This window comes from Penicillium citrinum (genome assembly GCF_028827155.1).
Source record: "Penicillium citrinum strain IBT 23319 chromosome Unknown utg000007l:1.0-2040159.0:1.0-2041076.0, whole genome shotgun sequence".
NCBI lineage: Eukaryota > Fungi > Ascomycota > Eurotiomycetes > Eurotiales > Aspergillaceae > Penicillium > Penicillium citrinum.
The window spans coordinates 567349-594958 of record NW_026622692.1 but is presented as its reverse complement, the minus strand read 5'-3'; the positions used below and the strand labels follow the sequence as shown (position 1 = coordinate 594958).

Genomic DNA, 27610 nt, shown 5'->3' with positions numbered 1-27610 from the left:
TGTTTATAGAAAACATGAGTAATGGAGATTTATTTGCTGTTCAAAATATACATCAACAATGAAACACCCGTCGCTATGCTGGTTTATAGTATACAATTTTTCCAAGATTCGCGAATGAGGCTTAGCTATAGCGATACCTCATGCGCGGTCTTTTGCGTCGGTCTGCTTTGAGCTTCTCTGCAATGAAGTTCCAACATTCGATTGGTGGGCGAGTTCCAATATGTTTGCCCTTGGGGGTACAGACTTCGATTTGAGGATAATCTGGAAGATCTTCGGTATTTCGTTTAGCGCGAACCTGCACGCTGACTTCAATCCAGCCACAGCCTTCCACGAGGATATCGGCAGACATGACACGGTATGGCAACTGAGGAATGGGGACCTTGCGATCTTTCACTGCCTTCGCAACTGATGTAGGCAGATGCGAGTGGGTAATGTCCCACTTGAGATCGAATTTGCCAGCCGATTTTATTGTGTCGCCAGTTCCTTCATTCATCAAAACAGTACCTGGGTACGCTCGTTGCTCGGTTTGCATCTCAATTGCCTTTTCAGTTTTTGTCAGATGGGTTTCAATAGGCACAAAGCAGGCGGCAAGAATTGTATCTGCTGGGTTCACAGCAGTAATCCGTACGAGACCGCCCCCCAGCAGTAGTGATTGTCCAGGCTTGATGGTGCAGCGCTCAGGCTTGATCCGCTTGGTCATGATCAAATCACGTTTATGTTCATCGCGAACAAAGTCTTCAAGCTGACCACGCTCCATGCCTGGCAGATCAATGACCTCACCTTTTCCACGACCAAAAGGAATGCGAATTGGGGAGACTGTTGTCCCCGGCATAGAAGACACGATGGGAAGAACGGGGAACTGGTCTTCACGAGGCGCTGGAGGCAAAAGACTGCTCGGGTCATGCATATACGCCTGACGTTTATTGGGAATCTCAGTTCTCTGTCGTTGTTCTTCAATCCATTCCGCCATATTTTCAATGCTTCGCTGGTCCTTGGGGAAGCAGGCCTCAATGAAGCTGCTCTTCCCAACATTTGCCTTTCCGACAATCCAAATACCTCCACCGTGTTGTCTGATCTCCTCCTTTACCTGCTTTGTCCACCACCCGCGATGCGCACTGATCATATGAATATTACCCAAGCGAACGTCTCGTCCAGCCCTTCCAAGGGCCGCGCGGAGTTGATCACGGACGTACTCCATCTTCGAGTCCACCTGGTCTTTCGTCGCTGCTAGTAAATCCGAGCGTGTAATGATGAAGCTGAGCGTAGGCAATTTTTGGCCACCGAGAAATTTCTCGTGTGCTGCGCGTCGATTTAATGACCGTTGCCCCTGGATCGCCAGGGCAGCATGAATTCGTGGAACGAGAGACATGGGGAAGTCTGCAGCGTCAATGATATGATAGACGCGGTTGTCTTTATAGGGTGATTCCTTCAAGTAGTCCCGTATGGCAAGAATGTCCGGCTTGGGCGCAGCGACAGCTTTATTATGGTGGATAAGATCATGGCATCGATCGCAGACATGGGAAGATCGAGTGAGTCCTTCTAATGGCGATGAGCCAGGATCTACGGCCTCGTCTAGAAGAGCACCTTCTTTGGACATGGGTTAGTGGCGTGATATCGAGGGGGCTATTCATTTGGTCATAATACCTTGGGTAGGTCGAGGAACAACTAGCTCATCCGTTTCCGCAGTCTCATTTTCCAGTCCACCTTTCACAAGAGGCGCCATTTCCGCTTCGAGTCCTTTATTACTGGCTTCGATTGTTTCCTTTCGAGACGCAAGAAGTTTGCGATTCTGTTTGCGACTCACGCTATAATAGCCGGGCTCATCGGGTTCTACCGTCTGCGAAAAAGCACCACAGCCTGGACAGCAGACAGGCAGGACATCAGTCAGCTTTTCAGCGGCGACCTGTCGTCGAAAGTTTGTAGTAGAAAAACATCGACGCGGGTTTGGGCTAGAGCGTTGTATGGAGTTTGCGATTGAGGCGGTATTGCGAAATGTTGGTATTGTGAATGCTACTCGGCAAGGTACTTGCGACTTCGTTCGCAGTGCAGTGAATCTCAGGGCCCGAGAGAGCGTGCCCCGAGAGCAGGCCGACATGGTTGATGTGTCAAGGTGATAATCCGCGGCGATGAGACTTTGCCATTTTCTGCCAGAGAAACTCCTTATCGATAAGCGCCAGGCCCGGCAGATCTCCCACCCAGTGGCTTCTGGCCAATTCTGTCATCATTTGTTTTAACTAATCTAGATGTGCTAGTTTTGTACAAGTGTTGCATTTAGATAATGAATTCTTAGTAACTCTCAGCAAAGGCTCATTCATTCTGAAATTCCAAGCTTTTCTTTTCTTGTTGTATGAGATCTTCACTATCCTCAAATTCTTAAAAGTTGAACAACCAGTTCTTCGGCCTTTCTCTCCATAGCACTGGTTGCCATGGTATGTATCATTGTCAACGTCATGTAATCCGTGATAGATGAAAGCCAGAACAGACGACCATGTCGAGAAGCTTGTTGGACTTTGTGTAGAACTATATCCACTTGGGTTGACCTATAGTCTCTCCTAACCAAGGATGACTTGCCGACTGTTGCCAGTGTAAAATAAATAGCATTCAAAGATGGCCCGTATTGAAGTTCTGGTCGGCTCTCTTGACTATATGCATAGAGAATGCTGTTGAAAGTTCTGACAGTCTGGACAATCGAAAGTATTGCTATATCATGATAAAAATCAAAAGAAAAAGAAATGCTTTGAAATTTTGAAACATTTTAAACAGGGTGAATCGACAACACAAAGAATTCAACAATACCGAATGACATGCTTTAACCGACCCTCTCTATCCAGAGTTGAGCAAGGCCTGCTCAATAAGCTATAAACATTTCCCCTGGCGGATGTTGTGGTGGCCGCCGCATCAAAGCTTGCAAATTGATTTCCAAACTGTGTCCGCACACTAGTTCACGTAGCCTGGTCGAGTTGATGCAATTCAGGATATGTATATTCCGGCCTCTCGTGATAACCCCAACTCTTTGATTAATAACGTGAGTCTGAATCTTGACTTATGCATCGTGATACATATATGAATGTGTGGTTATAAGGAGCCTGAGCTGGCCCAGCTTAGCTGGGCTTGGTGATTCGACTGAGCTCTCACGAGCACCCTCCTGTAGCTGTGACCGATTCTGGAAAACCGACTGCTAACAAAGAAAAGGTCATGGCGCATGGGCGATAAGACCTCGACTGGGCCCCCACGCTCGGGACAGAGCATTATTGCGGATGCTCCTCCCTGGGTTGGAGAACCCCATGCGATTGCGACAAAAAGGTCGTCTAAAATCCTTCATATAAGGAAGTCAATTTCTTAAGTTGGGAGCTGGAAGGGGCCTCAGACACTGAGACAAGCCGGTTGATGGATTGTTGCATGCCTTTGTTTACTTTGTTGTTGTTTACGTTGGCTGAAGGAAGTACGATCTGGTAATTAACTATAGAATGTGCCATCAATATTCACGGCCATAATCTTGTGGGGAAAGTGCGATGGCAGGCAACCTTCTTTGGAAAGGAAAGAACTGTCCATATTTTCCATCTCAGGAAGTATGAGCCATCTAGTGTGATCATCACATATATAATATATACATGATTAGATCCAGTATCATCGTTGATGGTGCTAGTAAAGCATACTAGTAACAGATCTTGGGATTTGGTCTTCAATCCAGATGCATCCAGTCAACGGATCTGGGTATTATTTCTAAGCGACATGCTCAATGGTCCGCGTACCTCTATTAGTATTGTACCGCGGTATTCATGTATGTTCTACATGTGTGAACAACCTTCAAGTCTACCTGCTAGGTAGCGAAAGTAAAAGCGTGACAGGAGCAACTGATGACTCCTTGATTAATTCTCCGATATCGACATTACTTGCTATAAGACTCACTAATTACACTGAAACCTGATGAAAATTCCAGACGCCCAGAGATACTATTTGCTGACCTAACGCAAAAACGCCGACATGAGCCCGTAAGCCAGGGTCTTCTTTTTATACACTTAGGCACGAGCCTTGCCCTTGCCCTTGACCTCGGGCTCGGCATCTTCCTCCTCGTCAGAATCACTCATAAACTCATCGTCATCGTCAAATCCAATGAAACGGCGGGGTGCGGGCTTTGGAACTGGGGCAGAAGGTCCTGCTAAGCTGGATGATGGACCTTGCTCATCTTCCTCTTCGTCTGAGCTAGAAGAAGTGGCGTGTCCACTGCCTTCGCTAGCACTTGTGCTAGAGCCACCGAGGATCACATCTTTAAGGTTATCGGTCCATGCTCCATCCTTCATTGCCTGTAAAACCGCTTCATGAGCTTTCTCAATAGACTCTTCCTTATCCTCCATCCACTGCCCGTCAATCTTTTGTTTTCCATTGTTATTCCTGATTTCCTCTTGCCGCTTCTCGGACATTTCCACAACTGCCTCCCATCGTCGGCGTCGTTCTTCTTTTTCTTTCTTGTCCATTTCAGGCTTCACGGCCAGATATTCAGCGAGGGCCTTGGCCTCATTGACGGTACGTAGGCGGCGGCCATCAAGGTTGCGACTGGAGCTATTGTTGTCACCTTGGTTGCGCTTGCGTTTGCTCGACATGCGACCACCGGCGGCACGCAGCTGAGACCCAAATCCACCCTTACCACCGCAGAGGGGGACAGAAAGTCGGACCGGAAGGATGGTTGAAGATGCGATACCGCCATCGCGGGCTGAGATTAGAGATTGTAAAGGGTCGGCAGAAGGGGTGATTTGCTTGTTATTTGTGGTCGTAAGGATGAGTGACTGTAGGGAAAGCGAATTTGGAAGGTATGAGGCGACCTTGTCGGTCAAGTCTGAAATGGCCGAGGAGGATGCCAAGGAGAATGAGACAGTCGCTGGCAATGACAGTCCAGGAAAGGATGACAGTAGAACGTTCACATTTTGGGACGCCATGGTGAGGTAGTGGTGATCTCTGTATCTGATGCGCGAACAGAGATGGAATATGTAGATGGCTAGTGATGGGTCTCTCAGGCAATCATGATCCTCCGCCAGGCAATCGATAAGATCTGATGGCGGAGCTCCAGTCATGTGACACTGTCATGTGACAAAGTGGTGGGGTTGAGTCATGTGACTGAGTCTGGACGGTAACGTGACAAGATTAGGGTCCCAACCCTAGCGAGAGTCCCGAACAGGAATATCGCACTTTTCTCATCGAAGCTCCACTCTCCTCCATTCTTTAAATCACCCATCTTTTTCTGGCGTTGTCAAAGCGATTCCCCGAATTGCGCCAGGAACTCGCGACAATGTAAGAATGAGCCCAATATTTCTCTTTTGCGATATTCAACTGACAATGCGACAGGCTTATCCCCAAGGACGACCGCAAGAAGATCCACGAGTACCTCTTCCGCGGTATGTATCATTACCCTTGTCGACGCTATCATCCTCGAAGAGCTATAGATGCTGTCGCCATGGAATGGATTGGGATGGAGCGGAACAATTGACTGACTTTCTTTCGCAGAGGGTGTGCTCGTGGCCAAGAAGGACTTCAACCTTCCCAAGCACGGTGACATCGACACCAAGAACCTCTATGTAAGCACGAACCACGAACCGCCTGCATGAATCGTGCTCCCTCATGAGGGTTTGACACTAATATTTGTCTGCTGTATAGGTCATCAAGGCTTGCCAGTCGCTGAACTCCCGCGGCTACATCAAGACCCAGTTCTCGTGGCAGTACTACTACTACACCCTCACCCCCGAGGGTCTTGACTACCTGCGCGAGTGGCTGCACCTCCCCGCCGAGGTTGTCCCCGCCACCCACATCAAGCAGCAGCGCTCCCACGCTCCCCCTCGCGGCATGATGGGCGGTGAGGACCGTGAGCGTCGTCCCCGTGCTCCTCGTGAGGGTGGCTACCGCCGCCGTGAGGAGGGCAAGGAGGGTGGTGCCCCCGGCGAGTTCGCTCCCTCCTTCCGTGGTGGCTTCGGCCGTGGCCGCGGTGCCGCTCCCCAGTAAGGGTTGAGGAAACCTTGGTCGTCCTGTCATCCGCTGCTCGGTCATCCTAGGGACTAATGTTGCTGGAGGGTTTGGTCTGGAATAGGGTCGCAGAAATGTGATCTCGAAACAGGCTGATTCTCGGCTCATAATAAAATGGCCCCTTGTTTCTGAGGCTTGGGGATACGGGAAAAAAGAATCAAAAAAGTTCGAACGATGTCACTGGCTTTAATGATGTAGCTAGTATAAATGGCAATTCATGATCAGTGCAATCCTTGGTTTCATATTGTAGTTTCTATCGTAAGGCTAACTATCGGCTCACTATGAGCTCGAAAACGAATTACCACCCAAGAAACCACCCAAGAAACTCCTATCATTCAGATTGTACTCGTGATCTCGATTGATATCATTTCATCCAACGCCAGCCTTAGGCGAATCTCTTTCGGTCATATCTCACAACAGCCTGCAAAATGACGGATGCACCAGTAGCGCAGTCATCTGCTGAGCAAAATTCCTCTGGGTGGTGACTGAGTCCGTCCTTGCAGGGCACAAATATCATACTGGTGGGAACCCTCTTTGACGTAAAAACGCTGTCATGACCAGCACCACTCATGATGGGACGTACGAGTGACTTTGTGTCTGCAACTGGAGCATCTGCTACAACAGCATGAGCTGATTCTTGCACACACTCAATACAATCGTCGTGGAATTTCACCGCTGGAGAATCAAAGTCAAGTGTCCACTCAACACGACAAGGCTTGCCGATTCCTGCACCTTCTGCTGCAGCAATCTCATCAAAATCACGGCGAAGTTCTTTCTCGACTTCAGCGACTAGTTCCGTCTCGGGACCCCGGATGTCTAAGCTGAAGCTTACTTCTCCTGGCACCGTGTTCACGCTGCCTGGCTTTGCTTCAATGATTCCAACACTAGCAAGACATCCTTTTCCTGCGGCCACTTCTCTAGCTCGAACCATCATACGCGCAAAGGCGTACAGGGCATCTGCACGGTGCTCGAAAGCAGTTGTACCTGTGTGTGTATCACGACCTATGACGTTCAAGCGAAACCAGCGATAGGCCTGTACTGCAGTGACCACGCCCACTCGTTGACCGGCGGATACCAAATGAGGACCTTGTTCAATGTGCAGTTCAAAATGTGCTGCCATTGGATTAGTCTTGTAAGAACAGGGCACTTTGCCTAGATAACCAATATTCTGCAATGCTGACTTCATCGTCTCCGGTGCTGACGCTGCCGTAGGAAGAGATGCTACCGTTGGAACTTCTTTGAGATCATGAGCCTTCGATAAAGCAATGCATTCGGCCCATACTCCTGAAGATATCATGCTCACGGGGAATCTAGCGCCTTCCTCGCTGTGAATGTATAGTTAGTACGAGACGGACTTGTAAACGGAAGTCCATTAGATGTGTTTCTTACTTGGTCCAATTCACCACGCCCACTCCTCCTTCTGTCTCGAGGCTCATTTCATCCATGCGCTTGAGAGCCTCGACGCCAGCAAGCACACCCAATATCCCATCATATCTTCCTCCAGTTGGCTGTGTATCAAGGTGGCTTCCGATAAAAGTGGCAGGTACATCCTTTCTTCTGCCGGGACGAACGGCGAAGATGTTTCCCATCTCATCCACAGTAATATCACACTTGAGATCTTTCATGGTCTGAACAAACCAATCCCGTACATTCTTGTCTTCTGCTGATAATGCGAGTCGCTGCATTCCGGTATCTGTTGACTCACTTGGCCAAAATTAGCCTTGGTTCTGCCATCAATTTTGACATTGCTTGGAATGATACATACTCGCCCCATCGAATACCAAATCCCCACTTACACGAATGGTGTAAATCTTTCGCCAATCTGTCCCCATTCACTCGCAGGGCTGATACGTCGGCTTCTGATAATTCGCTGGTGAACATATTTTGATGAATCGTCGTGGAAAATGATCTTCCTAGTCTTTGATAAAGCGTTGATCCCCAGGGAGGCAGCTTTAAAGATTGTCTAGTCCAAGTCGCACGTAGTAGCGATACGTTCGCCATGATGAGTTTGAGCTTCTTATATGTGAAGAAAAGCTCGGCTTTCCATTCACTGAAAACGCTGGATCAATTGATAAGAGCGAGCGGGGAATGTATCGAGCGGGTTAAAGTCCGACTGCCGATGTACTACCATTCCCCGCATCTTCTATATGTGTCAATTGGGGTAGATGGAGTAACCTCCATATCTTTGGTGTTCAGGCCTCTTTGTTGCACATACAATAGTTTTATGTGAATCTCTGAGTGCCTCAGTATATAGATTAAAGATAGATAGTATTACTGGGATTCAGTGGAATTTATTGAAATGTAAAAAGATTTATTGCAAAGAGCATACACATTATCCTTTTCAGGTCCTATGGTCTATAAAAGAGCTTACGGGAACAAATTTTAAGAAATCTGAATGTGACCCTTTACTCCAGCCTTGCAGCAGTGCAGATGATTAGGGTGATAATATCCAAAGAAAAAGCCGTGGTGGGAGATCTTCGATGGTAATTCAAGTACTACTTGATTATGATTCATTGATTCTCTATCAGCTTGATATACGGTCTGTTAAACACTACCTATACCTATAGGTTATCTATATTAGAGCATCAAACCGGAGACACTTGCTCCATTATCCAGCTCATCTGCCTGTCGTCGCAAAATATCAGCTCGGAAACCTCTGAAGGCGTGCTCAATTCTCTTTCGCATTTCGGGGTCCGACGAGATAGTGCGGCTTGCACTGGCCGCTCCACCGGCAAAACCTGAGTTATTGATGTTAGAATTGGGAAATTGTTGACGTTGATCAAGGTCGTCAGATGGGAATCCATACCGAGCTCTCCTCCTAAGAATAAACCGCCGGCCGAGGCGAAGAAATATGTCGCAAAGTCTCCGAAAGTCGTAGGCTTGAGTAAAGGTGTAAGGTCTGGGATTGGTTCTGGAATTTGAATTGTTAGCTAATGCTGCTTTAGGCCCTTTCTGAATGGGTTATGCTTTATATACCGGTACGACCATCAGCAAAGACGACCTTTGTCGGTCTCTCTTGTGCCCGAATGGCAGCGAAAAATGCCTTGCGGGAGCTCCTCAATCGGATAGCTGCATATAGACCAAGTCCGACTCCTATGGCAGATCCCACTGTTGTCCACATAGAGACAGTCGAAGCTGCAGACTTGAGCGCATCTCGATCCTCGGATCGCAGATCATGCTGCATGTGCTGATCAGCGAGCTTTGAGAGATCATCCGTGCGCTGACGGCGGAGAAGTGCGAAAGATTCAGGCATTTTGGAAAGGGATTGGATCAGAACTGAAAGAGTTGAATTGAGGAGAAAAGCATTTCAAAGAGAATTGATGTTGGATTTCATGACCAAGGCCGCCGGACTAGGAAATGACGTCATGTAGACTATACCACTGTGTACATAAACCTGCATAAAAATGAACAGCAGATCTAGAAATAGAATCACATTGATTAGTATTTATTGGAAGTTTTTTATCTGATCAATTGATAATTCACATCTTTCTATGCTGCTTTTTCACTCTCTATTGCTCTAGCATTTCTTTCCAACACCTCGTTGTTTTTAATCCAGGCACCCCACTCGTGGTACATCAGATTATCTGCAGCATATTTGGACAATGTTCACTAATCTTGGCAGATCTTCGGATTCAATTTAACGTTGGACTTATAATCTCAGTATTAATGACTATCATGTTAGATCAGAAGCATTGGACTATTCAGTTTTAGATGATCATTGAAGAACGAGGACATGACTCCTCATCGAGGTGCTGAGAAGGTCCACTCCCTAGGAAACTGACCGTAGTGAATGTCCTTTTGGCCCTTATAGATATCATCGTAGTGTGCAATGACACTATCCGGGTCTTCAGCTTGCTCGTAGTATTTATCAGCCAGTCCTCGGAAGATGGGATCATTCCACATTTGCGCCATCCAAACAAGTGTATCTTCACTCGCAGTATCCAAAGGAAGGTCGTAAGTTCGGAATCGCTATCAATTATTAGTATATAAATCAAGGGAGCATTGCGTCCTCCCGGAACACCTACCCAAAGTACCGGCCAGAAAAAGGCATCCGCAATACTAAACCCTCCGAACAAGAACCCATCGTCAGTTTCGCCCAGTTGGGAAAGACGTTCTTTGGTCGCTTTACGGGCCTCGTCCCATAGTGCCAGCATGCGCTGTACTTCCTTCCGAGCTTCTGCGGGTACCGGAATGTTTCCGGTATATCTTGCGATGAAGTTGGTGGAGAAAGTGCCTCGAAGGGCAGGGAAACCAGAGTGCATCTGCGAGGCGGCACTGCGAGCGAGGGCTCTAAGTTGACGATCTCGAGGCCATAATGGCAGCTCAGGATGGGTCTCGGCGAGAAATTCACAGATTGCGAGTGAATCGCCGATAGGGGTAGATCCTAGCGAACGACATTCGAGGACGGGGACGAATCCAGTTGGAGACACAGCTTTGACCTAGGAACTCGCCAACCATTGTTAGTATGAATTGAGACAAACTATAGAAACGATTTAAATGGCCAAGCTTTACATCAGGAAATTTAACAAAGAGTGGCTTATAGGGAATCTGGAAGTACTCCAGAACAGCCTCGACTCGTGATGTCCAACCTGAACAATCTTAGCTAGTGAAAACACTAAGTATAGAAGCAATTACGCACTGGAGTAACGGGTATGAAGCCCGATAAGCTGATATTCCGGTTCCTGAGTGCTCATGGTTGCTACAGATGTGGATTGAATGAAAGTGGGAGAACTTTTCGCGGGTTTCAGCGGGGTTTTATACGAGGTCACCATGACTCACCTCAGTTCTGCATCTATTATACCTTTCCATACCGAGGCATCTACCTAGTATTAGCAGCTAACTATCTGTCTTGAATGGTGCGCCTATGAGCTCATACAAGGGCTCTAACATCTCAATGCCTTTTTATGGGATCCCTCTTGATTGGATGTCAAGCTCTCGCATACATCGTTGGCCGTCCGAATCGACGACTTGGGATTTGATTGGTCATTAACAGGAATTGGTTGTCTGGCTTCGATGCACTAACAAATTCAAGTCTAAATGGTATTGTCTCCATTCAATAAAGGGCACGAAGTATAAGTTAATACTTCAATGCCCTAGATGTTGCTGACGTCAGATGCTAATGGGACGCCTCACGGCCCTTTATATGCTCTTCCTAACAGACTTCAACTTTTAAATATTATCTCAGACTCCCTTTTGAACAACTTGATTTTCATTGCAGAGATGGTTCGTTTTGTCACCGATTCGCGTGCTCGGCCAACGAGCAAATTGCCCTTGCTTGTCATTGGGGCTGGTCTACCCCGAACAGCAACTTCATCCCTCCAAGCAGCTCTCGAGGAACTAGGGTTTGACCCATGTCTTCATATGGCACAGGTTATTCCACACCCAGAAAGAATGGAAATACTCATCGAAGCTACCAGCGAAAGGGACACCGGACGACGACAGAAACTTGTTCACCAACTTGTGGATGGCTACCAGACTGTCTGCGACATGCCTGCGGTCTTCTTTTTCTCTGATTTACTGGACATGTACCCAGAAGGAAAGGTAGTTCTGAGTACTCGCCCAGACTCTGAATTATGGGCGAAGAGCTGCTATGGAAGTTTAGGCTTCTTCTTCACAAGGCCATTCTATTGGATCGGTCTTTTCTGGAAGTCAGATCGACTGTGGTACCGCATGAACATGCGTATACTCGAGTGGTGTGAAGAAAGATATGGACTCGCTGACCCTTTCAATGCTCCCATGTACGAAAAATATAATGAGGAGGTAAGAGCAATTGCAAAAGAACGAGGACGTGAGGTATTGGAATTCAAGGCAGAGGATGGATGGAGGCCCCTTTGCAAATTTTTGAACAAAGGCATTCCCAATTCGAGCTTCCCAAGGGTCAATGAGAAAAAGACGTTCAGGATTATCAAAGCCATTCTGATTGCAAAAGGACTTCTTGGATGGTCGATTGCTGGAGGGGCTGCCTGGTTCGCATGGAAGTTTCTTCCTAGATTGTTTCTAGCAAGACTATCAAGGTGAATATCAAATTTGCCGAGGATGGATGTGATCATGGAGTACAGAATGCAGTCGTAACCTAATTTGGTGGTCGGTTCTGACTTGAATGACACCAAATTGGGACTGCTGCTGAAATTACTTGATTGTAGTCTCAAAGTATAATCGCTTTATCAGTACGATGACAGTAATACCCTCTACGTATCAGGATCCTGGCGTTCAAGTCCACCTTGGCCGTATGCTACAGCGTTCCTCGCTGCCCTCTCCAATTCTTCCAAAGTGTTACAAGCCGCAAAAACGAACCTGTCGGGGCGTAGTATGATGAATTTCCTTCTTTTCAAATATTTGCCAATGATAGATGCGTCATAATACTTAGGACTAGGCCGCTTCTCGCATAAGGATGAGTTTGCAAACTCCCCTCCGCTTGCTACCCTGAAAATGTAGTTAAGATTCTCACGAGTCTCGCAAGTAGGGTCTTCAATCAGTGTCGTTGCCTCATCGGGATTGATCTCTCCGTTGCATAGTTCCCCGATCCTTGTCATCGCATCCCGGCACGAGATTGCGTCTTCGATGCTGTCAGCAAGAACCAAGATCTGAAAAAATGCTTTCTTGCCTCGGGCAAAGACCACATCATCAGTAAAGAAAATCTGAGTTGCTTCTTTTCTTACCGACCTGCAGTAAACTTGAGGAAGACACAAACCACCACCGAGCTCTGGAAGGAATGGCATCCCTTCAGAATGATGGTATTGTACCATTCCTTCTTTCCGTCGTCCAAGTTGAAGCTCATGACGCCAAGAGGGTACCAATTGGATTGTCCATAGATAAATATCGCGCAGCATAATCTTGAGAGGGTTACTCTCACAGACGAATCCGCCATTCTCGATCGTTGACGCTAAAGACTTTTCCAATTGCTGCTTTCGCTCTTCATACCATGCTTCCAGCACCAAGTTCGTGAATTCGGGTTGGCTTGACTTATTTCGACAAAGCAAAGCAAGGCGCCATGCCAAAGAAATTGCATCTCGGAATCCAGACGCAATACCTTGTCCCCCAACTAATATGAATATCATTAGCATTTCGTCCCGCTTTACTAGCCGTTTCGAACATACATGGAGGAAATACATGCGCAGCATCACCGCACAATATCACATTGCCATCGGACCACTTATTACAACTTCGAGCCGAAAATTTGAACGGGCGAGAACGGAGGACTTTGATGCAGTCTTCGGGATACGCCACATCTTGCAAAAGACTGCTTTTGTCAACCGAATGTAATCAAAGGCGCAGGGAGAGCTTCATACCCATATCGACTACCTGCGTGTGTGATATAAGGGAAGACAACCTTCTTGATCATCTCAGGCCTCGACATGTGATCTCCATCTTCGTCCTTCATGACGACAAACTCGAAACGCCATAATCGGTCCGAAGGAAGCCCAAATCGACCACATACAGAGGGCCTCTTTGGATTACAAATAAATCGGAAGTTAACTGGAAAGAACAAGTCATAGACTTGCTCCGGTGTATAGCCCAATTTCCACAATGGAAAATCAGGATGTGTTTTTTCGTTAGGAAGATCGATCTGCCAGTTCAATGCTACCCATGTCTCCTCATAAAATGCCCTGATTGTGAACTGTTAGCTATCTTAATGAAGTATATATCCCTTTTACATACTGATGAGCCTGTTCCATGCGGATTCCTCTAGGTTCGAGGTATTGTTTTCTGGTAAAACCGGTCTTTCCATCAGCACCCACAAAAAAGCGAGATTGTATCTTCCGCAGTTGTCCTTCGGCATCGCGATATGAACACAAGATGCCATCTTCTTGCTCGGAAAGGGACATGACTTCACAGCCAGAGCGTAGCTCGCATGTTTCTAACTCCACCATCTTCTGCCGTAGCTCATATTCCAATGCTGGCTGTTTGTGGCAAATGAAGCCGATATGGCCGGTTCCACCCTCGGTCTATGGGAAGGAGTTAGGGCCGTCTGGTTATTTCGCATCATTAAACTGGATTGATGACTCGCCGTTCCGTAGTCCATCTCAATAAAAGCAGGTTTATCCAGAATAGGAGCTGTACCTCCTATAAACTTGAAGATGCCCATAGCTTCAATGTCGTTAGATTTAGTATATTTCAAGGCATTTATTGAATTGTTTACTGCTTAGAGTTGAACTTACAGGTACCGATCTTGCTATATATCGAAGAATAAAGACCAAGGCCCTGTAAGAGCCTGATACCATCTTCATCTAGAGCAATTCCTCGAGGATCTGTTGTGATATCTTTCCCTCTCTCCAATACAATGTTTCGAATATTCATCTGACCCAGGTACGCTGACAGCATGGCGCCTGTTGGGCCACAGCCGCAAATAACCACGTCAGTCGATTCACAATTGAGATCAGACATGGTCGTGGTCAATTCAAAGTGACTTGAGCTCTATAATGCTATTTTCTACTCTAAAGATTGATCCTTAGGACTGTTCCTTCCTTGCTGATCCGACAAGGCCCTCGCAATCCGGGGATGATCCTTGCAGGTCCCACACATCTTACGTCCCACATTGACACTGACTGAGATAGCAATGAGGCCGCAGCGAGAATCTGCATATGCAATGCGGGGGTGGGACGTGACTGAAATTGTTATTCGCGTGATAATCGTGTATTCGGTACCTTTGGGTTGGCTATCAGAATTAGTGCAGAGTAGTAAATGCTGTGTATATCCGTTGAATCCGGTGCTATACTTCTCTTATATCCGCGACGGGGCTTCCCCGCAGTCCCACATTGTAGTTGAGATGTTTATTAGTTAGCACACTCGAGTTAATAATCATGCCATTGTACAATAATAATTTCTCATCTCCGGTCATTTCTCGTTATAAAAATTATCAGCCAAACCCTCTTAGACAATCGGCGAAATGCCTTCATGGACACATCTTATTCGTTTCATCGCCGTGGAGGACAGTCTAGTCCACCTCGGGCAGTTGGTCGATACCTCTCGTGATGTTGGCGAGGACAGCGTCAAAGGGGTCCAAATCGCAGCATATGTGATTAATGGCACTATTTACGATGGCCGTGTTACCGACCAAGTCATGCACGTTAAACAGGTAAGCAAGCCAAGCATCTAAATCTAAGCATTACTGACAATCTAAGTTGCTTTCGCCGGTCACTCGAGAAGAGTGTAACTATATCCGCTGTCTTGGACTGAACTACATGGATCACGCAAAGGTAAAGAAAAATTATGTTCAAAAGTCTCCTTCGAAGATGAATTTACTAAAAGCTCTTAGGAAGCGAATATGTCTCTCCCTAAAGCGCCCATTCTTTTTACCAAACCCCGAACTGCATTGATTGGACCCTATCCCGCGGCAATTAACATCCCTAAATGTGCACAAGACGAGACAAGCGACTATGAGGCAGAGCTATGCCTAGTCATTGGGAAAACTGGCCGTGATATTCCAGAGGAGGAAGCGTTGGATTACGTCCTGGGATATACTGCATCCAACGACGTTTCTGCTCGAACTATGCAAATGATCACAACACAGTGGTCTTTTTCCAAGGGACTGGATGGAAGCTGCCCCATTGGTAAGCTTCTGTCCCAAAATATAAAACCTAATCTCATATGCTAATACATTTCGTCTCCAAAGGGCCCGTCCTCGTCTCCCCCTCGGTCATTCAAGATCCTCAAACATTATCGATCAAAGCGATTCATAATGGCAATATTGTTCAAGACGGACACACGAAGGACATGATTTTTTCTATCAAGAAACAGATCTCCTACCTGTCTCAAGGCACAACTCTGGAGGCGGGCACCATTTTCCTGACAGGCACACCAGCTGGTATTGGCTACTTCCGCGAGCCTAGAGTGGTCCTCAGAGATGGCGATGATATATCGGTTCGCATTGAAGAAATTGGAACTTTGGTTAATAAAGTGCGTTATGATAGCCACTAACTAGTATCGTGGAATTTGGTGTGTATTCAATACGAATAGATTTTTAGATGAATCACTTTTCGGAGTCAATATGTTTCAAACCCAATTTTTGTATCTTGCAGACATTCTTCAAATTCGCATGTAATCAAGAGAACTTTTTGAAGAAGGATCGTCGAAAAGTATTTAATAAGCTTCAACTACTACTTGACTTTCAACTCGATATCATGGGACCAGTACCGATGTATACCTCCAGATATCCACATTGGAGGGCTCAAATGCACTCTTACTCGGTAATATATGGCTGCTCTTTCACTTCCAATGGCTACGGCCTGATTATTACTTTATAAAGTCTCGGGGCTGGGTAGGACCGAGTATCTACTCATGGTTCAATACATTCAGAGGGATACATGCCATCAAATCAGCGTGTATTTTTTGGAAGTCGAATCAAATATTTAAGGGAAAGCTATCATTGACAAAACATTGAAACAATAATAAAAGGCCCACTTAATTGTCTTTAGGTTAACCCTCACAAGTCTAGATGCTTTAACTCAAAAACCAAGAAGGTACCTCCGGACCCCAAACAGCGAGCGACTCATCTCCCGCAGGGCCGTACCCAATTGGAGTATTCTCATTCACCAGATCCCCATCTGCGTAGTGCTCGATCATATTTCCAGTAGTATCCCACCAATAGTCAAAGATCTGGGACCCAAGAATATGGCGGCCGACTCCCCACACAGATTCATACTTCTTATCCGCCAGCCATTGATGCCCCAGTTTCTGCGTATCGAAGTCATGGACCTCGAATGAGCAGTGATGGACATGAGTTGTGGCATTGGTGCTTATGAAGAAGCTATGGTGATCGACGTAATCTATCCCACGATCGATATGGGCAAATAGCGCAACATTCTGTTTGTTTCCGTCGTTTTCAACATACAGAAAATCTGTCGGGACAATGTTGAATGTAGTGGTATAGAAATGAACCAGGTCCTGGAATTTCTGGGTGCAAACGCCAAAATGACCCAACTATTTGAGGATATCAGCATTGGGCTTCATCGACCATAAAGGGAATTGAATGTCAAACCGCTGACCTTGTGTACAGCTGCCGGGCCTGGTTGAAATCGCTGAAATTTGCGAATACGAGGCTTCTCGTCCTCGTAGTTGATAGTCAACTTCTCTGGGTATTTCCCCTTCTCTGCTGGAACTTGCCCAAAAAGCAGGTTCACGGGAAATCCCTCGGGGTCGGTCAACGTTACTAAGAAGCCACCACCAGGGGAGTTATCCAGCTTCTGGATATCTGTAGCTGTCGGCAGCTTCGTGGCTCTAAGATTGATTTAGTCACAGTTATACAAGTAGCAGGTGGTGAAATTGGGATAGTTGCATACTTTTCCAAATCTTCATAGGACTCAACAGTGAAAGTACCCCCAAGAAACTCTTTCGGGCCCTTTCGAGCATAATAGACGTATTGATCCTCGCCATACCCACGATACCAGATTTCTTGGTCTGTTCGTTTGGCCACAGCCATTCCAAAGTCTACATAGATGGTTAATTTGGGGCTTTGCACAAGATAGGACAATGGGTTTCACCTTGAAGGAAGGTCGTAATCTGATCTAAGTCAGGATGTTGGTATCGCATATGGGCTAGCTTGACCAAACGAATTTGAGAAGCCTTATCAACATTGCATCTTTTCCTCCATTGCTCTATATTCTCTCGCTCACTTCCGATAGCGATAAGGTCCGGAACTGATGCTCCCTGGTTGTTGCAGATAGCCATTTTCTGGTGGTAATAATTTCTAGATGCCTTAGAATACCTGCCAAATCATTCAAACGTTGTCTATTTGAATGTTAGTTATGAAATTCCTATATGCCTCAAAAAAGATGATCTTGGCCCCACAAGATTGGACACTGAATTATATCATAACCCCCAATATCGCATCCACATAGGTCCCACGGAGGTCCCGCAAGACACGATCATCGAGAAGGTTCAAGTTATATCCGAACGAGAAAAGTCGGTGGGGCTGTTTAGATGCCCCGCGAAGTACAAACAGCAGCTCGAAATTAAGGAATGCTGCAAGGGATGGAGCTGATTTGTACAACTGATATCCGCATTCAGCATGGTCTTTGCATTAATAAACAATTCGCGTTAAATGTCCATTTCTCAGACGCAACAAGGTCACCGTGGATAGGTCGGTACCTGAACCGTTCACTATACTGTTTTTACAGTGGCAGCCTCGACTTATCAAATATTCACCAAAATTTCGCTGTAACAGACTATCCAATTGTTGATATGTCACTGCGTCGTGAGAAATATCATAATCACAGTAAATAGCTTCAAAACAATGATGGATGCACCAATCAAACGTCTTGCGTAAGATAGTCCAGACCGCTTTGGCTATTTCTCAGCCTTGCAATAAATAAACTAGCCTTGAAGATGACAAGCTTTTGCCTCCCATCCCCAATCAATAAAGACGATTCCAGAAATCTACCCCAAACAGGGACTTGGAAATTGGCGGGTATGACAGATCATTGAGACACTCTATCAGCTTGACGAGGGTGCCACATCATGGTCGAACTCAGTGGGGCCCGAATGCCCAAGGCATGTAGAATGTGTGCCAAGGCAAAGGTACGGTGTGAACCAGAGAGTGATAGCACATGTAAACGGTGAGTATAGCTCTCACTAAAGATCGCCTTATTCGATGCAAGTGAGACTGAGTCTATCCAGCTGCTGTCGTCTGGGCAAGCAATGCAGTGGACAAGTCCCCGGGGCTCAGCGTCGCCCACCGTCTGCCAAAAGGAATGCGTAAGCAGTATAATATTCATTTTTCAAGCCTTTGATAACATTGAAATAGTGAAATTTCTGTCCTAGAAGCCAAAGTGGATCGTATGGCGGCTTTGCTAGCAGCTTCGACCTCATCGGTGTTCAACCCATCCGAGCTTGGTACATCAGTTGGAGAGTCATCTAATAGATTGTACGCGGGAATCCCAACTGCCTCAACGGAGGACGAAGGGGACATTATTCTACGAATATTCAATACCCAGATGGTACATTTATTCCCTTTTGTGGTGATCGCACCCCATGTCACAGCAGAGCAGTTGCGCCAGGACAAGCCATTTCTTTTCCTCAACATCTCAATGGTCGCATGTCAGAAATCATCACAGCAGCGAGAGCTCTACCGCATTATCAAGGAATATGTAGCCGAGCATATTGTTCTGCAGAATGAACGAAGCCTTGATCTTCTTCAGGGTCTCCTGGTATTCTTGGCCTGGTTTATTAGCCATCCGCCAGCTCCGTGTCAAACTAGCGAAACCCTTCCAGACCTAACCGTCCAACAAGCTGCCAAGGGACCTGCACAATTAGATGCATTTACGCACCTAGCTCTGGCGCAGCTCACAAGCTTACGTCTAGCTCACGGTTCAAACTCTCCTAAGAAGTTGTCCAAGCCTCTTAGCTACGTAGGTAAAATGGACGCTTTGATTGATTCAACACAAGCTCGAACGTTAGAAGAGCGACGAGCCTACCTTGGATGCTATTATCTGACCGTTATGTATGCTTCAAATAAGTATCTATGCGAATAGTGAGCATTCAAGCTGACGACTTTTTCAGGATGTCCTCCTGTGTCAGAGACATGGAACCGCTTCGTTTCACCAAGTATACGGAGGAATGCTGCAATACAGTATCCTTAGTGCCTGAATTTCCTACAGACACTCTTCTTGTTCCTTTAGTTCGTACTGCCCATCTTGCCGATAAAATCGTTCAAACGATCTGTTCGGATGATTTCGACCTTCCCGGGTTATATTCCACTCCGCTTGGGCTCAGCATACGAGGATTTGAAGCTGAGCTTCGAAGACTAAAGGCCTCTTTTCCCTGCGAACCTCCATACTCAAGTGAGACCTCTAATCCTGAATTAGAGAAGCTGGCCACCATTTAAAGCATTTTCTAATATATCAATCACAGGCATATTGCATTTCCACTATGATACCTTGGAGATACTCCTTTATGAGATCGCCCTTAGTGAAGAGTTCTCGGACTTTCAATGCGGTAGCTATACAGTGTCACGGTTGGATATTCTCTTTCGCTGCCTTCAGGCCACAAGGTCGTTCTTTGAGAATTTCTTCTCTCTCCCATCTCATTACTTTCTCTTCACCCCATTCACTACTTTGTGTCAATTTGGACACGCAATCGTCGCACTATCTCGTCTGAGTCTCTTCCAAAGTGATTCTGGCTGGGATGTTTCGTACGTTCAAAGGACCATTGACTATGACCAGACAATTGATTGTATGGTGCATAAGCTTGAAGAAGCTCGGCAATTTACAGAAAGTGGATTAGACATTTCATCCCGGGCAGAGTTACCAGAGGTCTTTGGAAGACTTACCAGCCGAATGCGACTTATGAAAGAAATACACCACCAGAAGAAAGAAGCCCTCGAAAAATCTCGGCTGCAAGGTACTGATGATCCGCCTAATTTTGACTCATTGCTTGATATTTCGTTCGATGCTTCCTTTCCATGGGATGATCTGATGGCCTTTGGCGAGGGCATCGAGATGCCAGAGAATTCCTAGCAAAATTCTCTATTTGATTTTAGTATTATAGGAATGGATCCAGCCAAGCATTTCACTTTCAATTCAACTCTACTACGCATAGTATGCGTGGATGGAGCTCCTCAGCCACTTTACCGGCCTTGCTGGCCAGGGAAACATCATGTATCTATATTTACTAAGAGCTTTGGCAGGAACTGTCTCTGAGAATGCCGGATAGTCTGCATTCTTCGGATATTTGTATAAAATTACATCAATGAAAAAGAAAACATAGATTACAGCGCAATTCCACCCATAACAGCAGCCGCAATGAACATGATACCACCCATATCGACGGCCAAATTTCCAGCTGAATTTCCGGTCGAAGAGGGCTCTGTAGAAGAAGAGGTCGTGTTTCCTGATTTTGAAGTATGAGAGGTGGTAGTGGTCATGGAAACAGCAGGCGATGACGTCGGCGCAGCAGTGACCAGGGATTCTTTGGTAGTGGATGAGTCGGTTTCATCGTCAGTTTTCTCCGCCTTAGAAGAAGACGATGAAGACGAAAAGGAGGAGAAAGTAGTAGCTGCAGCAGCAGAAGCGGTCTCGGCGACTGTGGTAGTAGTCGCTGCCATCTTGCCGTTGGGGCCCCATCCAGGTAAGTAGTTTGGTGTGAGTGTCGCAGTGCCGGAGTACAATGGACATCCTGGTTGAGTAGTCTTTGGGGGAGCTCGGCCACCACCGCAGTCGACAAACTCGCAGATTTCGCCGCTGTCGGGCACGTACCAAATCATACTGGCTTCATGCCACTGATTGGTGGTTTGGGACGAGACACAACCCGCAAGATCGGTTTTGGCCAACGACAGGCCTGTGAGACCCAGAATGAGAGGGAGGGTGAATGCCTTCATTTTATGAGATTATAGGGTAACTAGAGACCGTTCGTTTCCTCGAAAAGAGTGGCTTGCCAGGTATTAACGAAAGACAGTATGGCAGTTGGATCGAAGGCAACGAAACGAAAGACCAAGGGTTCCTCAAACATCTCTTATATGCCAACTTAAGCCTTCGGACTTGTCAACCATATTTGAGCTAGTATCAAACTCTCGTCCGGAGTGACCGGTACAATTTGAGGAATTGGGCGTGTCTAGTCCCCTCAAAATCGAGAATTGGATAGAACAGGTCTCCGCCAAGGAGCCCATTGCCACTGATTCTCAAGTGTGATTGGATCGCTAGCCGGCAAATGTAGGCTGTGGAGGAAGCTATTTGTATTTGGGCTTAATTAGCGCAGCCCAGTTTCATCGCGACAAACACTGATTTCGCTTAGATTCAGCCCCAAGACCCTTTAAGGACATTGCAGTAGAATTCTGATCCATTCTGACAGTCAAGACTTGAGGAGGACTTGAGGACCCCTTTTTGTATAAAAGCCGACCTCCGAGCCTCATTCTATTTTTAGAAGCCTCGGTTTTTACCAACAACCTCTTCTTCAATACGAGTATCACTTTGCTCACTTTGCCCATTTCATTTTTTGTCATGTTGAATTTTTTTCTCTAAGCTTTTCAAGCCACATTTTGCCTTCATCTGGAAAACATCTTGTAGTCAGTGGATCTTCAATCGACCCACTCTGAAGATACTAGAACATCATCTACAATATGATACTGAGTATACAACACCCTACGCTAAAATGCCTCTAAGGTGTAAGAATGCAACTACGTGGTGTTTAATTAGAGATATTGACATGTTATCTTGCCACTCGAAGGTATCTTCAAAAGGTTTGACTATTTCATTTTAAGGACGCTGAGCACGAGCAATGAACACAGTTATGTTCTGTTTCTTCTCGCCCTTTTGAAAAATCAACGGCTCGGGGATAACTTCGTACTTGAAATCCTTCGTCAAACCAGCGCCTGCAAATAGACCCTGCATATCTTCTTTGGAGAAGCCATGAGTCTTGACAGTGTGGGCGGCATCTCCAAATTCATGATTTCCCTCTCCATGGCCATGGCCGTGGCCATGAGCATGAGCATGAGCATGATCAGATCCAGATCGAGATAAGATGTCAATAATCATAAAGACGCCATTCTGGCTTAGACGCTTTGAAAGGCTTTGTAGGGCCTCTTGTGGGTATTCGAAATGATGCAAGGCCATGCTGACGGTCACCATGTTGAAATCGGTGAATTTGGGTCCCATGTACTCGTCTGGAACCGATGTACTCAGCAGATCAGCTTTGTATCCGATCATTTTGTGAGAAGTATCGATGTTTTTGGCGTTACGGTTGAACTCGTCAATCATATTATCTGAAACATCAAATCCGATAACTTGAGAGACAAAGGGCGCGAGCGTCTACCATAAAGTCAAGAGTTAGTTCAATTATCCCGTCCGTTGTGAGTGAAATAATTGCTAGATCCCTGGTTTTATGGCTTACCATTGAGATCACACCCGGTCCACAGGCATACTCAAGCATTTTGATATTCTTGTCCTTGCCGACCTCAGTATCTAGCCATTGATCACTGAGCCAAAACCGATGCTTCAATGTTTGCTCGGACAGAGTCTTCATGGAGTCGGCAAACCTGTCTTTGTATTCGGTTGCCATATTGCTGTAAAAAGAAAGAAAAAAAAAAGAATCAGTGTCCGCACTTGTCCGACTGAACACCGTTCGAAGGGACTATACTCAAAGTATTTGCGATTAGCCTCCGTGAAGTCTGTCATGGTGAATGTGGTTGGAAATGTTGGTTCGAATGGTTTTTGTATGAGCTTGTATATAAAGTTGAATGCTTTGAAAGATGTTGAGGATGTTGTTTGAAAGAGGGGAAACTGTAGCAGGCAAGTCTACCCAAACTGTGAGGGTCGAACTGTATTTAAGCGGCAGCTCGGAGACATCTCGGACACTTCCGATATCCTCAATATTCTATGCCAAGAGACCCATAATGGAGCATCGGAGAGTTCTGGGATGCGTGAATAGTTAGAATGTGTCCGATATATCTATTTAGTAATAAGAGCAAAGTTCTTGAATTGGTTGATGATCTGCACGACTTTATTCAGATATTACAGGAAATAGATTATACTGTATGAGCTATGACATGATGCGCTTGAACAGAATAGAACGCATGCTTACACGTTTCACGTTTAAAAAAAATTACAAATATGGACATCTATGATATTATCCATCCCCATAGGACATTTCAAGATAATGATTCAAATAATTCGCGAGAATCAAGACACAGCTGTCCCAATGTATACTTCGATGTCCATACTTAACAGTGCTCACCGCCCGCGAGCTCCCAAAAAGACATCATCAGCTCCGGCCGCCATCTCCCTCCAATCCCCACATCTTCTTGACGACTCTCCTTCTTGCTTTTCTCTTCCTTGTCCATCGCTTCTCATTCCATACTCTCATCTCAAACCTCTCCTCACTCGCTCCTTCGCTCTCTGCCATGGAGTCCAAGATCCCCGATTTCCTGGCCGAGCAGCAAGCAAACGGCACTCCCGAGACGCAGACCTATCTCCTCACCTTCGAAGACTTCTGGGAGCGTAAACTATGGCATCAACTGACAGACGCCCTGGTTGAATTCTTCAAGCTGCCCGAAAGTGCTCCGCAGCGGTTAGCCTTCTTCAAGACCTTTGTTCTTAGCTTCGCCGACCGGATCAACCAGCTCAAGTTCGTTGCGCTGGGTTTGATGGCCGCGACAGAGTGTGCTGGTAAGTTGAGCATCTGGATGGTCTTTAGATGATTATCTTCTTCTTCCTCTTGCTGTGGATGTTGGCGTTTGAGCAATTGCTAACTAGCTATGTACAATAGATGATAAAGAACGTCTTGCTTTCCTCACATCCCTCGCCGAGAAGGTCGACAAATCCGAATCACAAGATGCCCACGTCTATGCGCTTGCCGATGTCGCCAATGTTAAGCTGCGACTAGAAGATTTGGAGGGAGCACAAAAGGACCTGGCGTCCTGCCAACAGGCGCTGGACACATTCGACTCAGTTGAGACAGTGGTGCATGCGTCATTCTACAAAGTGAACGCGGATTATTACCACGTAAGTGGCCTCTTTTATCAAGAGCTTCAATGTTTCGGCTCTTCCCAGCATCACAGGTGTGGGAAACATTCACTAACAAAAACCCCGCAGGCTAAACAAGAATTCGCCTCCTTCTACAAAAATGCCCTCCTGTACCTGGCTTGTATCGACCTCGAAGACCTCCCCGAAACCGAGCGTGTCTCACGCGCCTATAACCTCAGTGTTGCTGCTCTTGTTTCTGATTCCATTTACAACTTCGGAGAGCTCCTCCTGCATCCGATCCTGGATTCGCTGACTCCTACGCCCCACAACTGGCTGCGTGAATTGCTCTTCGCTTTCAACCGTGGAGACTTGGCCGCCTACGACGTTCTGGCTGGAAATATCACCAAGAACAAGCTCCTTGAATCTCACCGCGTTTTCCTGTACCAGAAGATCTCTCTAGCTGCGCTGACAGAGATGGTCTTCCACCGCCCTCCCCACGACCGTTCCCTCTCGTTCGATGCAATCGCTTCCGAGACAAAGGTGCAACCCGATGAAATTGAGCACTTGATTATGAAGGCTTTGTCCTTGGGATTGTTGAAGGGTTCGATTGATCAAGTGGCGGGAGTAGCACACATTCATTGGGTTCAGCCCAAGGTATTGGATCTCAAGCAGGTTGACGGCATGCGTAACCGATTGAAAGATTGGGACGCTGGCGTTAATCAGCTTGGACACTGGATTGAGGGTGTTGGCAAGGATGTCTGGGCTGCATAGATGGTTTTACATGTTCTTAGCCACTTTTTATCTATAATGAATAAGATGGTTCTGCTTGTATGAATCCAATAGAACGTCTGCAAAAAAAAAAGAAAAAAAAGAAAGAAATTATGAAGAATAGAATATCGTAGCTTATGCTTGCTAAACTATATTTGAATAACAGTTGTATATCAAAAGATAGATGAACCCAGTTGCACGCATCCAATCAGCCATGCTGGCCACCATACACACCACACAACGACCTGAGTCCACATGCCCCATACATCCCAACCGAAGGCAGCCTGGGTTAGAATAGTCTCCACAGAAGTACCAGTATACCAGCACGCGCCCAGAAGAACTATTGGCGGGGAAAGAAGATTCAGTAGTACGAGTCCGAGGCTGGAAATTCCATATCGCAAAACAGCTGAACCTTGGAGACGGCCGACAAAGCTGAGTGGTGCGCAAAGCAAGCCGATCATGAAGGAGAGAGAGAAATTTAGCGTTGCCAGGGCGGATAGTGACATGCCGAGTAGCAGGAGAGCGAACGACTTGATCAAATGATATTGTTGGGGGATAATGGGCTTCGAGACTCCCAGTCCGTTGGAGAGCAAGGCCGCTAGAAATAGTGGCAGCATGATATCCACGGCTACGAACACGTATGTGACGGTCGTGAAGTACTAGCATCGGGTTAGCAAGGGCACGAACATAAACATTTCGTATCAACCAAACTCACCTGGTGAAAGATATTGTTGAAGATCCAGAGAGGCACCAGGCCGAGCAGATGTAATCCAGTTACAAGAGTCAATGGTAAGGCCATGAGACGCTCTGGGAGAGCAGCTCCGTTGATTTTGGTTTCTTTCTCAAGCTTGAGGGCTCCAGTCTTAGATTTTTCGCTCTTGGAATTGCTATTATACGTAGCATCCGGGCTAGTAGATCCTGGATAGTATCCGGTGCGCATCCACAAGGCAATAGCCATGATAGTGAAGTTCCCGGCAATGAGCATGGCACTGGGGAGATAAGTTCCAATGCTAACAAAGCGATTGCTATGCATAAGAAGGTAGAAGAAGAAGCTCTGGTGCAGATGCTCCAACAAATTGTTCAAGCTTCGGCACATGCTCTCGATGGTTCGACCCAGCGCCATCTCATCCTCCCATCCCTCGCCCTTGGGCTGCAGGGTAATGGCATCGATATGATATGGCATGAAACTACTATGAGCTCCGGTTGCGTAGCCAAGACCTTGCTTCGTCATGCCGCGCATCATAGTTTTAAGACGTGCCTCATAGCTGTCGTCATGCTCCCACATCTCCTGGAGATTAGCGCCAATACCCATCTGGCCGCCAGCAATAGCCACTGCCGTGTTGAATAGATCCAAGTTGGGAAGCTGGCCATTGACACCGTCATAGACAATATGAAGCTTCTGGAAGTGGTGTTCAAAGGGGTATTCGATAACCACTGCGCCTTGCAAAGCTCCGCTCTTCAATGGTAGGGGCTGAACAGACTCTGGGTGAAGATCATGGTAGGCGTCGATCCAAGCCTGTGTTCCTGTCTTGCTGTCCGGGGTGAACAGGAATATAATGTCCTTGGACCAGAGCGACCATCCTATTTGGCTGTCTTAGCATCTCGTCCTCGTAAAGTCTATACTAGAGGACATTATGATAAACTCACGTTTGAAATACCTAGCCAGTGTGAGGGCTAGTGTGACGCCTTTCAGGTTGAGTTCGTCATCTGCTGTCTTCCAGGCTGCAACTAGTACAATGGCCTCCGTCGCATCGCCCCGCGGCGCGTGGATGATACCATAGGTATTCTCGCCTTGATGGGTGATGCCGGCTGAGGTATACTCATATTTTTGGGTTGCGACCTTAAGCCCTGCGGCCTGCAAGATTGAGCGGACTTTGTTAGAGGCCCTTTAATATCATCAGCCTCTTGTCCTTCATACTTGCACCGTGTCCATGTTGTATTCACTTCACTTACGCTGGAGTGACTTCCACTTCGCCTTCATGGCCTTCAGTTTCTCGGCCTTCATTCAACAAGATCTGTAGCTCCTCTTTATAACCCCGAAATATATTTTGTTCGCTGCCAGCGAAATAGGCATGAACCTGGCCGGGGAGCAACGCATTCTCGGATATGTAGGTTCGTCGTGAATTGTCATCCAGGGGCAGGAGGAGTAGCCAAGCCACGCCGACGACAATACAGAGGAAAGATAGGATATTCGGAAGTCTGACGAAGAGAAAATGGGGCTTTTCCCGCAGATTTTGGATTGCGGCTGTCGTTTCATAGCTGTCAGGGTCTCGTTCTCCCCAGATGTTCGAGGAAAGGGAGGGGCTCATAACAGATACCTCGAACCATAAAACTTACATTTCAGCGCCATTTTGAGAGAACCATGAGGGAATGTCTTCCCACTCCACTAATGGCAATTATGCCAATTGAGTCGAACTGCTGGACGATTGTCGCGAGAC

The 27610-nt window shown here is 46.6% G+C and overlaps 15 protein-coding genes across 15 annotated transcripts; 5 read left to right on the top strand and 10 right to left on the bottom strand.

Moving 5' to 3' along the window:
- Positions 1-121: 121 nt before the first annotated feature.
- N7469_007889 (uncharacterized protein) lies at positions 122-2095 on the bottom strand (the record flags this gene model as incomplete). The annotated part of the gene is made up of 2 exons (XM_056646807.1): positions 122-1587; positions 1645-2095. 2 exons carry the CDS (start codon positions 2093-2095, stop codon positions 122-124), a joined length of 1917 nt encoding a protein of 638 aa, XP_056498358.1.
- A 1924-nt stretch (positions 2096-4019) lies between these two features.
- Positions 4020-4934, bottom strand: N7469_007888 (telomere maintenance SDE2 family protein; the record flags this gene model as incomplete). Its single annotated transcript, XM_056646806.1, has 1 exon — positions 4020-4934. One exon carries the CDS (start codon positions 4932-4934, stop codon positions 4020-4022), a length of 915 nt encoding a protein of 304 aa, XP_056498357.1.
- A 116-nt stretch (positions 4935-5050) lies between these two features.
- Positions 5051-5991, top strand: N7469_007887 (40S ribosomal protein eS10; the record flags this gene model as incomplete). The annotated part of the gene is made up of 5 exons (XM_056646805.1): positions 5051-5077; positions 5273-5286; positions 5341-5390; positions 5500-5570; positions 5650-5991. 5 exons carry the CDS (start codon positions 5051-5053, stop codon positions 5989-5991), a joined length of 504 nt encoding a protein of 167 aa, XP_056498356.1.
- Positions 5992-6397: 406 nt separating this feature from the next.
- N7469_007886 (M20 family metallo-hydrolase) lies at positions 6398-8013 on the bottom strand (the record flags this gene model as incomplete). The annotated part of the gene is made up of 3 exons (XM_056646804.1): positions 6398-7337; positions 7402-7716; positions 7778-8013. 3 exons carry the CDS (start codon positions 8011-8013, stop codon positions 6398-6400), a joined length of 1491 nt encoding a protein of 496 aa, XP_056498355.1.
- A 576-nt stretch (positions 8014-8589) lies between these two features.
- N7469_007885 (uncharacterized protein) lies at positions 8590-9265 on the bottom strand (the record flags this gene model as incomplete). The annotated part of the gene is made up of 3 exons (XM_056646803.1): positions 8590-8750; positions 8819-8923; positions 8989-9265. 3 exons carry the CDS (start codon positions 9263-9265, stop codon positions 8590-8592), a joined length of 543 nt encoding a protein of 180 aa, XP_056498354.1.
- A 488-nt stretch (positions 9266-9753) lies between these two features.
- Positions 9754-10706, bottom strand: N7469_007884 (glutathione S-transferase; the record flags this gene model as incomplete). Its single annotated transcript, XM_056646802.1, has 4 exons — positions 9754-9981; positions 10038-10451; positions 10525-10601; positions 10652-10706. 4 exons carry the CDS (start codon positions 10704-10706, stop codon positions 9754-9756), a joined length of 774 nt encoding a protein of 257 aa, XP_056498353.1.
- Positions 10707-11232: 526 nt separating this feature from the next.
- Positions 11233-12030, top strand: N7469_007883 (sulfotransferase family protein; the record flags this gene model as incomplete). The annotated part of the gene is made up of 1 exon (XM_056646801.1): positions 11233-12030. The coding sequence occupies one exon, from the start codon at positions 11233-11235 to the stop codon at positions 12028-12030; it is 798 nt and encodes a 265-aa protein (XP_056498352.1).
- A 170-nt stretch (positions 12031-12200) lies between these two features.
- Positions 12201-14397, bottom strand: N7469_007882 (uncharacterized protein; the record flags this gene model as incomplete). Its single annotated transcript, XM_056646800.1, has 6 exons — positions 12201-13054; positions 13110-13252; positions 13302-13619; positions 13672-13958; positions 14021-14100; positions 14172-14397. 6 exons carry the CDS (start codon positions 14395-14397, stop codon positions 12201-12203), a joined length of 1908 nt encoding a protein of 635 aa, XP_056498351.1.
- A 502-nt stretch (positions 14398-14899) lies between these two features.
- Positions 14900-15930, top strand: N7469_007881 (fumarylacetoacetate hydrolase family protein; the record flags this gene model as incomplete). The annotated part of the gene is made up of 4 exons (XM_056646799.1): positions 14900-15088; positions 15135-15209; positions 15269-15563; positions 15626-15930. The coding sequence occupies 4 exons, from the start codon at positions 14900-14902 to the stop codon at positions 15928-15930; spliced, it is 864 nt and encodes a 287-aa protein (XP_056498350.1).
- A 522-nt stretch (positions 15931-16452) lies between these two features.
- On the bottom strand, positions 16453-17679 carry N7469_007880 (trihydroxytoluene oxygenase; the record flags this gene model as incomplete). The annotated part of the gene is made up of 4 exons (XM_056646798.1): positions 16453-16932; positions 16998-17229; positions 17292-17439; positions 17625-17679. The coding sequence occupies 4 exons, from the start codon at positions 17677-17679 to the stop codon at positions 16453-16455; spliced, it is 915 nt and encodes a 304-aa protein (XP_056498349.1).
- Positions 17680-18468: 789 nt separating this feature from the next.
- N7469_007879 (uncharacterized protein) lies at positions 18469-20465 on the top strand (the record flags this gene model as incomplete). The annotated part of the gene is made up of 5 exons (XM_056646797.1): positions 18469-18566; positions 18628-18705; positions 18755-19450; positions 19510-19790; positions 19861-20465. The coding sequence occupies 5 exons, from the start codon at positions 18469-18471 to the stop codon at positions 20463-20465; spliced, it is 1758 nt and encodes a 585-aa protein (XP_056498348.1).
- A 251-nt stretch (positions 20466-20716) lies between these two features.
- N7469_007878 (putative cell surface protein) lies at positions 20717-21325 on the bottom strand (the record flags this gene model as incomplete). The annotated part of the gene is made up of 1 exon (XM_056646796.1): positions 20717-21325. One exon carries the CDS (start codon positions 21323-21325, stop codon positions 20717-20719), a length of 609 nt encoding a protein of 202 aa, XP_056498347.1.
- An 874-nt stretch (positions 21326-22199) lies between these two features.
- Positions 22200-23117, bottom strand: N7469_007877 (class I SAM-dependent methyltransferase; the record flags this gene model as incomplete). Its single annotated transcript, XM_056646795.1, has 3 exons — positions 22200-22751; positions 22834-23005; positions 23062-23117. The coding sequence occupies 3 exons, from the start codon at positions 23115-23117 to the stop codon at positions 22200-22202; spliced, it is 780 nt and encodes a 259-aa protein (XP_056498346.1).
- A 725-nt stretch (positions 23118-23842) lies between these two features.
- On the top strand, positions 23843-25175 carry N7469_007876 (proteasome regulatory particle lid subunit RPN9; the record flags this gene model as incomplete). Its single annotated transcript, XM_056646794.1, has 3 exons — positions 23843-24107; positions 24208-24443; positions 24534-25175. The coding sequence occupies 3 exons, from the start codon at positions 23843-23845 to the stop codon at positions 25173-25175; spliced, it is 1143 nt and encodes a 380-aa protein (XP_056498345.1).
- A 170-nt stretch (positions 25176-25345) lies between these two features.
- Positions 25346-27481, bottom strand: N7469_007875 (GPI-anchored transamidase subunit GAA1; the record flags this gene model as incomplete). The annotated part of the gene is made up of 4 exons (XM_056646793.1): positions 25346-25831; positions 25888-26753; positions 26820-27058; positions 27126-27481. 4 exons carry the CDS (start codon positions 27479-27481, stop codon positions 25346-25348), a joined length of 1947 nt encoding a protein of 648 aa, XP_056498344.1.
- Positions 27482-27610: the final 129 nt, after the last annotated feature.